Genomic DNA, 16949 nt, shown 5'->3' on the forward strand with positions numbered 1-16949 from the left:
TAAGAGCTTCTATATTGCTGCAAAACTATAGCAAAGTTTCTACAACTGCAATTGGACAGTTAACTTTCCAATGAACACTAACAATATAAAAGATACTGACTTTTTAACTTGCCACTAAGAATCCTTGCAGTTACAGGATAACTTTTTTTTTTAATCTGGTAAAAAAAAAAAAAAAAAGGAATTGTCACAGCAAATGTGTATACAGACCAAACATCTAAGTTACTATATCACTTAATATTTTAAAAATCCAATCTGAAAAATCGAGCTACCATGTATGTGAAATTTTGGAAATACAGGGCATTTATTCATTTGTAATTATAGATTTGTTTATATAAAATTTATAAGGAATTTACTGAAAAACAGATGATTCATTCACTAATAAACATTTAAATTAGGCAATACAACTTCCTCACCTTCCCCACATCTTTAGAGAGATCTTATGCACTATTCTTTTTTCATTTTATTCTTGTGATTGTTACAGTTCTAACCAATCATTATGATCATTATAGGATCATATATATAAATACTGGTATTTTACTGGTATAAATACTGGTATTTTAATATAAAAAGTAAATGTAGCCTCATATCTGCAGTGATCTAAGTTGTTAATGCATGTATTTATTTCTCTTTCTCTTTTATAATTCTGCTCTCTTGTTTGCTGAGGTTTTTTTTTTTTTTTTTTTTTTTTTACCATTGAAAGAATCATCCAGTTGGAAAATAATTTTAGAAGAATAGAAAAATAATTAGATAAGATATATCTGATAGGAAATTACTTTCCTTTGCAATTTATTCATAGGCTTTATAACTTATTTTTTGAGCATTGTCCTATACAGCAAAAAGGTTGCAGGTTCAATCCCCTGTCAGGGCATGCACAGGAGGCAAACGATCCATGGCCTCCCGCTCTCTTCTTCCCTTCTTCTTTCTCTAAAACCAATAAAAATATCCTTAGGTGGGGATTTTTTTAAATGTATTTCTTTTCTTTCTTACATTTCATAATTTATTATTTATGCTTGTGTGTTACAGGGAAATACCCTTGTGAATTTTTTTAATTTTCCTAGAAGCTTTTGTTTGGGGTCATTATAAAAAGCTCCTTGGGAAAACAAAACTAATTATAAATTATAAAAGTTTTGATTTATCCTTATGTTCTTTGAGGGTTGTTTATTCTATAAGAAGACATTGATTTTGAGAATCAGGAGAAAGAAAAGTTGATGGAATGCAGTCTTCAAGTCATGGTGTATGTAACCCAAGAAAAATTTAAGATGATTCATTAAGGAAAAAATTATAAGCAAACAAAGCCTTAGTTTGGAGTGAGTTTTGTTGTTGTTGTTGTTGTTTTACTAATGGGGATGTGATCAGAAAATTTGGGAGACCTCTCATTTAATGAACCTTGCAAATCCATAATTTTCTGCTTTTTTGCATGTTGATCAAACAACAGAATTTGAGAATGTATTGTAGAAAAGTAGGATTTTGATGTAGTAGAAATGGAGAAAAAATACCAGCTTCCATTCATTTTCAGCTAAACCCTGTAAGAGTGACCACTTCTTTTCTACCGATTCTTCTTTGCAATCCCATTCCTTAACTGAGAATGTATGAAAGTTAAGAGAAATAGGTAATCTTCAATATTCCATGCTGGTTTGTACATATTTGCATAGGAGTAGGGGAGAAATGTATAAACTATACCAGTCCTTCAAACAGCAGAGAACTTATAAATGTATTCAGGGCATGATAATTCTGAAATATTTCTGAAAATATTCTTTTGATCAAATAATCAAAATAATATAAAGTAGCTATTTTGAAAACAATTGTTGATAAGAAAATGGAAATAAACATGTTTTGAGTTCAGGACTTCCATTAATTTACTTGAAATAGAAATAATACGGTCTGTATTAAGGGTTTCTTTTTATTACTGATAACATACTACCTTGAAGTGAATAAATAAAATAAGAAAGAAGAGTCTTTTCCTTTCAGTAAATGCTTTTATGAAAACATTGTCATTTCCCTAGGTACTCAATCTTCAGTAAGTTCTGATACACATAGTGCTTATTATTTTTTATCTTCTTTATGGTGCTGGAAATTATAGTAGTGTTTCTCACTTCTTTCTGTAGAATCTGAATTTTACAGGGTTTCGAAAAATCCTTAAAAAGCATGACAAGATCCTGGAAACATCTCGTGGAGCAGATTGGCGAGTAGCTCATGTAGAAGTGGCCCCATTTTATACATGCAAGAAAATCAATCAGCTCATCTCTGAAACTGAGGTATAGTAATCTCACTCATATACCAGATATTTTCAATATGTTACACGTTTTACTTTAATTTTTTTAAAAAATATATTTTATTGATTTTTTTACAGAGAGGAAGCGAGAGAGCTAGAGAGCTAGAAACGTCGATGAGAGAGAAACATCGACCAGCTGCCTCTTGCACACCCCCTACTGGGGATGTGCCCGCAACCAATGTACATGCCCTTGACCGGAATCGAACCTGGGACCTCTCAGTCCGCAGACCGATGCTCTACCGCTGAGCCAAACCGGCTTCGGCTGAGCCAAACTGGCTTTGGCACACGTTTTACTTTTAATGAAATATTTCCTCCTTTTGCCTAGTCAGAGTGGCTCAGCAGTTGAGCATTGACCTAGGAACCAAGAGATCACCTGTTTGATTTCTGGTCAGGGCACATGCCTGATTGCAGGTTCAATCTCTGTTAGGGTGCAAACAGGAGGCAGCCGATCAGTGTTTCTCTCTCTCTCTCTCTCTCTCTCTCTCTCTCTCCTACCCCCCTTACTCTGTCTAAAATCAATAAACATATTGTTGGGGAAGGATTAAAAAATTTAATAATATGTCTTTTTAGGCTGTAGTGACCAATGAACTTGAAGACGGTGACAGACAAAAAGCTATGAAGCGTTTACGTGTTCCCCCTTTGGGAGCTGCTCAGGTTAGTATTTTTTTCCAGTTGTTTGGTTTTACCAATTTAATAATTAATACAATCTGTTTAGCTGATAAAATATACCTATTTCATTACTTTAAATAATGTTTCAAAAATTTTTAAGTACTTAATACTTTTTTTAAATTTAAAAATTAGATACCAGATCTCACTTCATAATGAATTGTAATGTCTTCCCACCCATCTCTTCTTATCCTATATTTCTCTTGTTTATTTTTATTGGCATGCTAACTTTGTTGTCTTACCAAAAGATGAGATGTGTATTTAATGATTGGGGTGTCAGTTGTGCTGGACTACTATACAGCTTCATCCAAAATATAATAGTTATACCTAAAAAAGCCTTTATTAAATGATATTCATTATAGCAAGAAAGATTTAAGTGATATCTTCTATGTCATAAAACAAGTCTCAATAAACTAAAAAATATTTAAACCATAGCATGTATGTTCTCTGACCACAATGGAATAGAAATCAATAACAGAGCTTTCTTATCTCGTTCTTATAAAAGGCATTTATGAAAAACGTGCAACTAATATCATACTGAATGGTGACAACTGAATGTTTTCTTCCTAACTAAGTACAAAAAAAGATATTCACTTCTCTTCAACATTGTACTGGAGCTTATAGCCAGTACTGTCACATAAGAAAAAGAAATAAGAGGCATTCAGATTAGAAAGAAAGAATAAAACTGAAGGTTTTTTTTTATTGTTCATGACTTGATGACCTCAAAATCTAATGAATATAGATTAACTACTAGAACTAGCAAGTGAGTTTAGCAAAGTTGCTGAATCCAAGATCAATATATAAAAATCAATTATATTTCCACAGACCATCATGTAGTTAGAAATGAAAAATTTAAAAATAATGCTACTTATAATTAAAATATGAAATATTTAGGTATAAGTATGACAAAAGATTTTCAAGACTTCTAAATTGCACTAAATCTATTCTATAAGAAAATCAGAGTATATATAAATTGATGCCTAAAATTATAATTTTGTTTATTTAGTGACTCAGATTTCTGTAAAAGAATTAAAATAATTGGCAACTCTATACTAGTATTATAGAATGATGAGGGATGATTCTCTGGTTCAGATTTCTAAAAATACAAATCATAAAATATTTTTATTTTCCTGATTGAACTTTGAAGTTAGTGCTACTGATTTGTGACAGCATGTACTAAATGTACTTAATATTTTGCCCTATACCCCAAATTCTGTTTTTTCTGTCCACAGCCTGCACCAGCATGGACTACTTTTAGAGTTGGCCTGTTTTGTGGAATATTCATTGTACTGAATGTTACCCTTGTACTTGCCGGTAAGTAGTTTAAATTTTGAATTAAATTATGTTTTCATAAGTATGCATATGTCATACTCTGTTCTTTCGTCAAAGCTACTAAGCTACTAAAGCTTCTGAAAGAAAAATCTGTAAGGCTGTTTCTTGTTCTTATAAATAAGTGGGGGTGGGGAAAGTCATTTGTTTATTTTTTTCCCCCCTTGGTTATATTATTTTTTAAAAGATGCTAGTTGATGACTACTTATTCTCCATAATTTTTCAGTGTTTATGTACAATTTCTACACATTTTTTCAGTGTTCGGTCATCAAGAACTTGATCACAGATGAGAGTAAAGAAGATATTACAAATGATGTACTGATTTATTTACTTTGCTTTTTGGACACTCTTTCACATCTTTTCCAGAATCTACTTATAATTACTTTATAGAGAATTTTAAGAAGTGTGGTTGTATAATTTTCTATTATATAGAACTTAAAAATTAGAAAGAAATAAAAGGAATTGCTAAAAGCAAGTGCATTCTCAACATCAAGAAATGACATAACAGCCCTAACCAGTTTGGCTCAGTGGATAGAGCATTGGCCTGCGGACTGAAGGGTCCCAGGTTCAATTCCCGTCAATGGCATGTACTTCAGAGGTGGACACATCCCCAGTAGGGGGTGTGCAGGAAGTGGCTGGTCGATGTTTCTCTTTCATCATTGTTTTTCTCTATCCCTCTCCCTTCCTCTGTGTAAAAATTCAATAAAGTGTATTTTTAAAAAAAGAAATTATATAACAGTAACAGAGGCACAATCTTACTAAACCTCCCAAAAGAAACACTTGACATTATCAATCACTCCTTCTTAAAACTTTTTCTTCAGTAGATTTTGCTGAGAAATCATAATCTGCTGGTTTTTCTATTATACTTAGCTGACAGTTCTTTCCCAGTCTCCTTTGCTAGCTGTTTTTTTCTTTTTCTTTGTGACATCTAAATGTTGGGAAATACTACTGTGCTCAATCCTCAAGTCTCTTTCTCTGTCTACATGCATTTCCTATCTAGGCAATCTTATTCAAACCTATGGCCATAAATATCATTTATATACTAGTGACTCCCAAGTATGTATACTCTTTTCTCTGAATGCTGTCTAATTGGTTACTTGGATGTCAAATAGGCATCTCAAAGTTACATGGACAAATTTCTTTTCTTTTTCTTTTTTTAAAAAAAAAATATATTTTATTGATTTTTGTACAGAGAGGAAGGGAGAGAGATAGAGAGTTAGAAACATCGATGAGAGAGAGTCACCGATCAGCTGCCTCTTGCACACCCCCTACTGGGGATATGCCCACAACCAAGGTACATGCCCCTGACCGGAATCGAACCCGGGACCCCTCAGTCCCCAAGCCGACGCTCTATCCATTGAGCCAAACCAGTCTCGGCTGGACAAATTTCTTTTTACCCTCAAATATACTTTCTCTTTCATATAGCAATACCTTTCATCAGTTTCTCAGGCCAAAACCTTTAGCCTCTCTTTTCCTTGTCATTTCCAGTCCATCAGTTCTATATTCAAAATATTGATAGATTCTGAATCTGACTCCCTCTACCAGTGCCATCCTTAATATATTGCAATGGCCTTCTAAACTTGTCTTCCTTCAGCCATTTTTGCCTCCTGTAGCCACCATGGTCTTTTTATTTTTTATTTATTTATTTATTTTTTTTGTTTTAAAATACATTTTATTGATTTTTTACAGAGAGGAAGGGAGAGAGATAGAGAGCTAGAAACGTCGATGAGAGAGAAACATCGACCAGCTGCCTCTTGTACAACCCCCACCGGGGATGCGCCCGCAACCAAGGTACATGCCCTTGACCAGAATCGAACCCGGGACCCTTCAGTCCACAGGCCGACGCTCTACCACTGAGCCAAACCGGTTTCGGCCACCATGGTCTTTTTAAAAAAATAAATTAGATCGTATCAGTCTCCTCTTCAAAACCTAGTAATGGCTTCTCACAATATAATTGAAATTTCACATTACAGTCTATAAAACTCTACAGGATCTCACCCCTCTGGGCCTTTCTGGCTTTACATCCTGTCATCCCTCCCACATCCAGTTTCACTCTGTTTTCAGTCACTCTTGTGTTATCACTATTCTTTGAACACTCCAAGTTCATTCCCATCTACAGGCCCTTGCATTTGCCTAAAGGCTCTTCCCCGAGATGTCTATGCTTACTTCCTCACTTCATTTATGTAATCTCTATTCAAATGCCACCTCCCCAAGAAGGCCTTTCCTGATCACTTCTAAAATAGCTTGTTCTGTTCCTTTAGACTACATTTGTTTTCTTCAGAGTACTTGTAAGTACATGGCATAATATTTCATATTTATGTTTCTTGGTATCTGTTTTCCCCACTGGAATGTAATTTCCTTGATGCTTGGCCATTTATTTTTCCTGTTTACCATTTTATCGCTAGCACCGAGAACACTGCCTGGGACATAGTAGGGACAATATTAAAAAAATATTGGTGGAAGTTTGAATGGATGGAAAAGAAAGGACCAAGATGAAATTAAGTGATATACAAACATACATATTTGAGAAAGATACCTCTCAAACATTCTTTCATTTAGAAATGAAATTTATACTGGAAATTGATGGAATCAAAGACATGTCAAGAGGAGACAGAGGAGCAGAGATTTTAATTTTAGTTGGCCAGGGTAAGGGATGGGACGGAGGAGGAGGATGTGAGTTATGAAAAGGAGAAGTAATATATTCACCTAGGGTAAAGAAGAGTATTATTAGATGACAGGGATGAAAAGTTGGCTTGAGATCAGTTCATAGAATTCAGCTGAGAAGTGGACTAGTAAGTAAAACATATTTTTGGTTGCGAAACACTACATCATTGTACATGGTGCATGTGTTGGGAGTTGTTTTTTCAATAAGGATAACCTTAGTCATTTGTATGTGGAATTTTTTCTTTTTTCCCCAAGATGTATGTGGTATTATCATCATCATTAAATAAGACATAAGAATAAATAAGTGTCTTTATTCATTTTTATGTGAATGGATTGAGAAGAAGCTTTTTAAAATTCAGGGACAAGTTGAGGGTTTTTTCTTTCTTTTGTAAATGTAGATTAAGTTTTGGTGAGACACTCAGTTGTTTTTATTGTGTGGTTTATGCATTTAGTGTTGTGATTATGTTCTCTCACCTCTGAGCCCTTCTTTGTTTGATCTTTGTGTTTGTATGGGGAGAGTCAGGGTAAATATAGTTAAAGCCAGCTGTCTATCCTTATTTATCTCCCAGCGGGTGCTTAAAAGATAACAGTGTTGAGAGAGAAACACAGCAGTAGTAATGCATGTACAGGCATGATTCTTTTTTCAAACATTCACATCAGAAAAACTGTGTGCAAAATTCCTGTAGTTTCTCAAAGGGACATGGCTTGATATGTAATAATTTGTCTGAAATTTGCATATTTTTACTTTCATGAAGTTGAAAAATTACCTGTTTAGACTTTTTTAAACTTCTCTTACAGATTTCTAATAACCTTATTTGATACGTTAACAACAGACTTGTTCTTTTGCAGTCTGTCTTTCATATAACAGAGTAGCCCATTGAAATTATTAATCTGGTCATGTCACTTATGTGTAAAATTCATTGACTTCATACATCAGAGTAAAAGCTTAAATCTTGACAACGTACTTCAAAGTCTGCCTTGATTTTCCCCTGGCTATCTTTTTACCACTTTACCTCTCTCTTACTAGTATTCCAATCATAGTGGCCTCGGCTTCTTCCTGTTCCTGGAGCACACCAGGCTCATACCTGTTGTCTGACTCTTTTACTTTCCTTTTACTTGGAGCTCTGTCCCTTCAGATATTCACATGATTCATTTTGTTTCCTTAAGGAAATGCAAATGACCTACAAATGTCATATCCTGATAGATCTTCTTGACACCCTAAAATAGCACCTAACATCATTCTTTATCTCCTTACCCTACATTTTTTTTACTTCAAAAAAAAAAAAAAAAATCACTACCTGATATTATACAGAACACAAGTTTTTGGAGACAGGTATTTTGTCTGTTGTTCATTACTAAATCCCTAGCTCTTAGATTGGGCATAGGAGGAGGTGCTATAAAAACACCTTATAAATATTTGTCAAATTAAGGAAAAAATAAAGTTTTCTCAAGTAAAAAGGAAAAAAAAAACAAAACCCTGATATATACTGAATGCTCATAATTGCTCATTGTTTTAGTCATTTAATATATGTTGTTCATAATTAATCCTCTTAAACTTTTAAGAATAGATATTATCCCCATTGACAAGGAAACTGAAACTTAGAAAAATTAAATTATTTGCCCCTAGTGTAGCTAGGATGTGAAATTTGGTTTATTGTATTTGACTCCAAAGCAAAGCTTTATTCACTCTGTATTTTTAAAGTATCACATGTGCTATGTACTATAGAGAATACAAAGTTAAATACTAATGATTATATTAAGTGTATAAGGTAGTATATAATTAAATATTAAATGGATGGTACTAATAGTACATTTTATAGTTTTTTGGAAAAATTGAGAAGTTGTTAGCCAAATTGAAATGTTTTGCACATCGTAGGCTCAAAATGAAACATTGGTTCAATGAATTTGTGAACAGATGAGGATCTGGCTCTTAAATAAGTAGAATTTGAATTTTCTGAAAGAAAGAGCAAGGCCATTTTATGTACAAGGGGCAATATAAGCTAATGTGAAACAAGAACTTATTAAAAGGATAATAAAGTGATAAGAATTAAATTGTTTAGGAGTACTGTGAGATAAATTTGGGAAAAATGAGTTGGAGATCAGATTGTGAACTTGAATTGGGAGTCTAAAGTGTTTGAATGTTCTTAGAAAGCTATAGAATAATAGTGATACTGAACATTGATATGGGCAATAGTATGTAGTGGTTAAGAGTGTGGGCTTTGAAGCAAAATTGAGTTAAAATCCTGACTCTGCCCTATACTAGATTATTAACCCTTAGAAAATTAACCTATCATTGCTCTAGTTTTTCTCATGAATCAAATAGCAATAATAGTTTTTAACATACAGAGCCATTGAGGAATAGATGAGTTATTATATTTAAAATACTGGTCATGTAAAGTCCTGGAAACAATTGTTAGCCCATTGTAAGCATTCTATAAGTATTAACTGTTGTCATTTATATCACTTTTTAATTTTCACATTGCCATCATGTGTGCTATTTTCTTTAATTTTCATAGCAATTCTGTGAAGTAGGTATTACATATCCAGTTTAATGATGGACAAAACCAAACCAAAGAAGTTGTGTCATGCCAGAAATCTCCATCTGACAGAACTGGTATTTTACCTTGGTTCTCTGTAATCTAAGAAACTAATGGAATGGTGGACTAATATGCTAGTAGTCAAATTTTAGGAAAATTATTCTGGTGGGATTTTGCAGAGTGAAATGAAGATGGGAAATAATCTAGAAGCAAATTTATAGGCTCTTGAGATAATCTAGATTTATATTTATTTATAAAAATTTCTATGCCAGGGCTGTATCATTGAGAATTAGAAAAAAGACAATAAAGGGGACATTATGAATATTCTAATTAATTAATTTATATTCTTTCAGCTATATTTAAACTTGAAACAGATAGAAGTATATGGCCCTTGATAAGAATCTATCGGGGTGGCTTTCTTCTGATTGAATTCCTTTTCCTGTTGGGCATCAACACATATGGTTGGAGACAGGCTGGAGTAAATCATGTGCTCATCTTTGAACTTAATCCAAGAAGCAATTTGTCTCATCAGCATCTCTTTGAGGTAATCAAAGCAAGATATAAAGTCCCACAAATATAATTTTCTTAGTTATATAGCTGGTTTTAGTCGGCACTGAAATCCACCTGAGTAATGACAAAAATAAAAATTTTTTCTCTTTTTGTCTTTTCCATTCTTTATCAGATTGCTGGATTCCTTGGGATATTGTGGTGCCTGAGTCTTCTGGCATGCTTCTTTGCTCCAATTATTGTAATCCCCTCATATGTGTACCCACTTGCCCTTTATGGATTTATGTTTTTCTTTCTTATCAATCCCACCAAAACTTTCTACTACAAATCCCGGTTTTGGCTGCTTAAACTACTGGTAAGTCCAAAAATTTGTGTATCAGTTTTAGAGAATTTACTGTATTTGTCATTGGCTTCTTCCAGGATGAAACCTGCTTTATTACACAGCTCGAGAAGCACAGTTCACATTGTAATCTGTGTGAGTGGCTCCCCAGTTCCAGAGTCAAAGATTACAATATGACTGGTACACCTGGTGTTATACAGTGCAGCATCTTTGGCAAAGCACAAATGCATTTTTCCCTCTGAAAATGGAATATGAAGTGTCCGGATATTGAAATGATTAATTCATGATTAATTTAGTTCATTATTTAATCAGCTCTGATAACATGTAGAAATCTATAAATTTCCTTTTCTTTAAAAGTGATAAAATTGTTATTTTCCTGTTAAATTGATGTAAGTAGTCTACTGTTTTTATTTTATGAAAAATTGGTTCTCTAAAAGCAATAGAAATTGGTCACCAAGTTTAATTTGAAAAACTGACTAATTTTTGTTTAAATAAATTTCATTTCTCCTTCCACTTTATTTCTTAATGATTGCAAAATCATGTAGTCTCAGTATTAGGACATAGAATATAGTATTAGGGTATACAGAAATGGTAGCTATATTTTTTTTGTGATAGTGTAAAGTTAGTTCTGGGAAGGGACTTCTGCTTACTCCTAAATTAAACCAGCTCTATATTGAAAAATAAATTGGGAATGCTTTCATATAATTATTTCTTACATTATGAATTACAACTAACAGATAAAGATTAATGATTAAATTGACCACTCTCTACAAACTTTCAGAATTCCCATAATTATTGCCTTTTTTTTTCCACTTGATAAACTATACTTCCTTGAAAACTGTACTTTTTAAAAATTTAAATATATTTTATTGATTTTTATACAGAGAGGAAGGGAGAGGTATAGAGAATTAGAAACATTGATGAGAAACATCACTCAGCTGCCTCCTGCACTCCTCTTACTGGGAATGTGTCTGCAACCAACGTACATGCCCTTGACCGGAATCGAACCTGGGACCTTTCAGTCTGTAGGCCAACGCTCTATCCACTGAGCCAAACCATTTTTGGTAAAAACTGTACTTTTTGTGTGTTTTTCCCTTTTGTATGCCCCTTAAGGTTAGATTTTTTTGTTTTGTTTTTTTTGTTTTTATTCTTAGCAATAAACTTTCCTACATATAGCTAGCATTAACTAAATTTTTTAAATCTAAAGACATAAAATATGGCCTTCCTATTTAAAAAGTATAAGCATTCAACAAATAAAAAGCAACCTGTGTTCGAATATAGATGAGTATTAATAGCAATCAGGAAAAGAAAATGGCTAAATCTAATTGATTTTCCCAAAAAAATTAGTTGATTTTTTTTTTTTTTTTTTTTTTTTTTGGAGGGGCCACCCGGATCTGATTGTTTCTTATTTGTATTTCTTATTTCTTTTCCCACTAGAATTGAATTTTTGTCACAAATTGAGAACTCCCTCTTTTTCTCCAATTTTATTAAATATAAATAAATAAAAGAGCAAATAATTTATTTTAAGTATGGCACCATTATGCTGAATTTTGGGTTTGAATTCTGAGTATGGAAATTAGATATACAAGAGCATTTTGGTAAGTTATAAGTATACCATTACCATTAATAGGTTTCATCATCATCTAGAACAGCAGTCGCCAAACTTTTGTGCCTCACGGACCAGCAGTGGTCCATGGATCACTAGTTGGCGGCTGCTGCTCCAAAGGTTTTCTTAAACCAGCGGTCACCAAACTTCTAGACCTCATGGATGACCAGTGGTACCCAGACCACTGGTTGGTGACTGCTGATCTAGAAGAAATAATTTGTAGAAGATTTTTAAAAGATAAATATTTGAGGATGTGTGGTGGAGGGGGTTAGTGGGGAAAACAAACAAACAAAGGGGGATATCTGTAATGCTTTCAACAATAAAGGGAGAAAAATGTGAGCCATTTTTCTCCCTCTTGGAATCTACACTAAAATCATTTCCAGTGAGTACAATATTATTATACTAGACTAGAGGCCCGGAACATGAAATTCGTGCACTTGAGGGGTCCCTCAGTGTGGCCGATGTTCTCTCGTAGTCTGGGACCCCTCAGGGGATGTCGACTGCCACAGAGGCAGGAGAGGCTTCTGCCACCACCGCTGCGCTCACCAGCTGTGACCCCGGCTTCTGGCTAAACGGCACTCCCCCTATGGGAATGCACTGACCACTAGGGGGAAGCTCCTGTGTTGAGCATCTGTCCCCTGGTGGTCAGTGTGCCTCATAGCGACTGATAGTTCTTCCCCCCCCTACCCCGTTCGATCAATTTGCATATTAGCCTTTTATTATTTTGAGATTTTATTACTAGATTTTGTGGAGTTTTGTAACTGTTATTTGCATTAAAAAAATGTAGTATTCTTCTGTTTACAAGGATATAACTTTGATATTTTAACCACCTATTGTTCCCTGCCTCAATTATTGTGAAATGTCTATATAGTTATTTTGAAATGAGGTTTGACTCAGAAAACTCAGGTATTAATATGACTGTTTCATTGCAATAACAAAGTAATACATACAGTTGTTTACATTGTGTTAAGTGAGCATTTCTCCCAGTGCATCATTCTTTGTTTAAATATTAAGCTATGACTCATGCATGACAAGTTACTCTTATTAGCAGAATGATTCCCCATTGAGTAGACATTTATCTATGCATCTTCTATGTACTAATAATAAATGAGGACTTGTTGATGGAATAGGTTGGCAATGGTAATATAATAAGAAATAATAGAATAATAAAATGTACTATCAGAATCATTAAAATACAGAAGGAAGTATTGTAATTCTTTATATTTGTAATAATTGTTACCAAGAATATTTTGAGATAATTTTAACATTAATTGACCTGCCAACTTAAATTCAAATCTCACTGAGAAAGCTTACACTTAGACTATTTCTTGTAGCTTTATAAGAATGTTTCTGCCATAGTTATATTTCTTTAATATAGCTCTTTTTAAAGCCTCATCCTAAAGTAAAACTATAGTCATCACCATGACATTAGTGAAATGAAAGTGACTTTGGTTAGAGAAGAAGGCATGATTCAAACAATAAGATGCACCATCTTTCCCTTTCTATCGATACTTCACAGGCAAAGGAGAGCTTCGTATTCATTTAGCAAAGCTCCCATCCCAGCCAAGATGGGAGAATATTCCAGAAATAATCATAACACATGGATCTCCTGCAAAATTTACGTTAGAGCCTAATGTTAGACATTCTATCAGTGCTTCTACCTTCTGCCACTCTCTGCTTTCAACTTCAACTCCTCACACCTCTCTGCTTTCTATTTTCTAGCTATAACTATCTTGCCTTCCCAGCTTTATTTCCTTTCTTCATTTTGCATTCAACTCATTTCCTTCTCATTCAACTCATTCAACTTCTAATTCTCATCCTTGCCACTGTTGTCAGGTCCCTGTGTTTGTGATTGGTTCTTTGGTTTCCATTTTATCAGCTAAAGTAATCACATTAGGTGGTCACACATGAATTAGATAAATTTAATTTGAATTTTCTTATTTTTCTGTCTTTCTTTTTTTCCCCCCTTCCTCACAGTTTCGAGTATTTACAGCTCCCTTCCATAAGGTAGGCTTTGCTGATTTCTGGCTGGCTGATCAGCTGAACAGCCTGTCAGTGATACTGACAGACCTGGAATATATGATCTGCTTCTACAGTTTTGAGCTCAAATGGGATGAAAATGAGGGCCTGTTGCCAAATAATTCAAAAGGTAGAGTATGAATGCACAGACACACTACTGAACTGCCAATGTACACCAAGAAATATTGGAAATGATAGCTAAGACATTTAAGATCATCGTGAAAACTCATCCAATAATGTTACAAACTTAATTAAATGTTCTTGGCACTTTTTTAGCAATCTTTTATCTGATATACTTTGGCTCTTAAATTATGTTCTGATTTTAGCCATTCATTTGCCAAGAGACTTACAACTTAATACTTCATGAATTCTAAAATTAAAAAAAAAATTCCTAGTACATTGGTATTTATGTACCAATGTACTAAATGCTTTAGTGCCAACAAATTATCATCATGGTATTGCTTTTTAATGATCAAAAATACTTATTACTTAGAATTGGATCGAGTACTTTGAGATAGTCATTATTCTATTTTTTAAATCTTATTTGGAATCTTGTTTTTCTTCTGACTCTTTTTCCCACTCTTAGTTTATACTAAGAGTTCAGGTTATTAAAGAATTTTGCCTTAATAACAAACACCAAATTTAGATAGCTTATGTAACATCTGAGTAACAAAAGTTAATGAAGCCAGTGCCAACACATTTTCATTGATTGCCAGCAGATGACAACTATTGTAGATTGATCACATTCCCAGAATTTGAAGAAAAATTGATTTATCAATTCCTTCTCATTTAAGAGTCCCATGGTCTACCAACTGAGCTAGCCAATTCCTTCTCATTTAATAATACAAACTTTGCTCTTAGTTTTTTTTTAAAAAGAGTACAGATGCATGAGCAACCTATAGTAGATATATTATAACTAGAGGCCTGGTGCACGAAATTCGTGTACAGGAGGGGTAGGGGAGTCCCCTCAGCCCAGCCTGCACCATCTCCAATCTGGGATGCCTCAGGGATGTCCAACCGGCAGTCAGACATTCTTCTCACAATCTGGAACCACTGGCTCCTAACTGTTTACCTGCCTGATTGCCCCTAACTGCCTCTGTCTGCCTGCCTGATTGCCCCCAACTGCCCCTCGCCCCCAACTGCCCCCCCCCTACCGCTGGCCTGGTTACCCCTTGCAGCCTGCTGTTCAGTCATTTGGTCATCCCTCACTATCCCCCCTCCCATCCTGGTTGCCCCATGCAGCCTGCTGTTTGGTCATCCGCCTGGTCATTTAGGTCCTGACAGCCCCTGGCTTTTTATATATTAGGACTAGTAGCTCTGCGCCCACTGCCCAGAGGCTCTCTGCGGCCCAGAGGCCCATCTGAAGCCAGGCACAGAATGCTTGCCTCATCACTGGGGTGATGACGCAAACGTTCCCCCAATTCCCCGCTGCTCTGTGCCCACTGCCCAGAGGCCCTCCACAGCTGGGGTGGAATGCTTTCCCCGTCCTCGTCGTCGTCGTCGTCGTCGTCGTCGTCGTCGTCGTCGTCGTGGCGATGAAGCAAGCATTCCACTAGGCCGCTCACCCTGCCCACTCTCAGCAGCTGCCCCCTCCCCCGGACTGGGGAACTCTGGCAGGGCTGAGAGGACTAGGCACCGCCATCTTATGGCTATCGATGCCTCCATCTTTGTGATAGAGTGACAGTTAATTTGCATATTACCCTTTTATTAGATAGGATGGTTTGGAGTTCATGAAATGGACTGGTGTCATCAGTGATATTTGTACATTTTCCTGGTATTTGAGATACAGAGCTAATTTTTTCCTCTTTGACTAATATACTCAACTTCTAATTCTATTATGTTTTTATCACACTCCAAAGAAAGTGTTTCCAGAAGAGAGTCAGAAACTTGTGAGGGCAAGTTTTCCCACTAGGTCTTACCTAAGTATTTTACCTTCTCTCCTAGTGGTCCTTACCAATAAAAAGTTTGAGACTAAAATAGTTACAAAGAAGAAAGTGGTTCTGAAACGCAGGCTCTTTTCTTTCATGGGCTTGCTAGTGGTTATAGTATATGACTAAATGATGTGAACAAGTTATTTTCTTAAATTGTAATCTTTTCTTCTTTGAAATTTTCACAGAACTAGAAATTTGCCACAAATATACATATGGTGTTCGGGCCATTGTTCAGTGCATTCCTGCTTGGCTTCGCTTCATCCAGTGCCTACGCAGATACCGAGATACGAAAAGGGCCTTTCCGCATTTAATTAATGCTGGGAAATACTCTACAACTTTCTTCATGGTGACATTTAGAGCCCTTTACTTCACTCACAAAGGTATTCTGTGATTGACTCTAAAGAGATTTTTAAAAACCCTTATTTTTACTACTTGAATCTTTTCCTTATTTTGCATGCTTTTCCAGTTATCGTGTTTTTTTACACTGAAATTCTAATCCCCTCAGCTATATGTTTTTTTACACTGAAATTCTAATCCCCTCAGTTTGTTCTTGAATTTTAGTCTTATTCCAATATTTACTAACAAATACCATTAAAAAGAATCAAAGTCATCTGTAATAGAAGTATTTGTGATAACATTTAAAATCCTGAATTATGGTTAATGGGTTCAAATCTATATGAACACCTTTGGTTTTCATTTGTTTTTTTAGACTTGTTCATTAATGAGGTTGGGAAATGCTAGGTGGAAAAGAGTCCCTCTGGCAATCATGTATATTTTTAATCACTTTCCTTCACCAAGTTGTAAGGAGTGTTTCCAGCCCATTTAACTGCAAATTGAGTTCTCTGATCTCTCTAGTTTCTTATCTCCATGGCAACCAGTTATTACTTGAGACTGCTCTTCTGTTGGGAGGAGAAAAAAGCTTTTAGTTCTGAGCCACATGCAGTCACAGCTTTTGAATTTTTAACCTTTTTTTTTGAAGAACAATCAAAGATCTTGCTTCCTTTTACTAAAATGTATTCTTCCTTTGTCTATTTAAATAAGTATCAGCCCATACCTTAGATCCTGTATTCTCGCATCA

At 34.9% G+C, this 16949-nt stretch overlaps 1 protein-coding gene across 1 annotated transcript in view; it reads left to right on the top strand.

The window, feature by feature from the left end:
• Positions 1-16949, top strand: part of XPR1 (xenotropic and polytropic retrovirus receptor 1) — a 90128-nt gene that overhangs the window by 45521 nt on the left and 27658 nt on the right. Inside the window, exons 5-11 of the mRNA XM_084866131.1 lie at positions 2106-2255; positions 2843-2926; positions 4171-4252; positions 9822-10012; positions 10151-10330; positions 13899-14070; positions 16057-16251. Coding sequence (XP_084722257.1) covers positions 2106-2255; positions 2843-2926; positions 4171-4252; positions 9822-10012; positions 10151-10330; positions 13899-14070; positions 16057-16251 — 1054 coding nt within the window. The remainder of the gene's footprint in view (positions 1-2105; positions 2256-2842; positions 2927-4170; positions 4253-9821; positions 10013-10150; positions 10331-13898; positions 14071-16056; positions 16252-16949) is intronic.

Source organism: Pipistrellus hanaki (assembly GCF_964339955.1).
Source record: "Pipistrellus hanaki genome assembly, chromosome: 18".
NCBI lineage: Eukaryota > Metazoa > Chordata > Mammalia > Chiroptera > Vespertilionidae > Pipistrellus > Pipistrellus hanaki.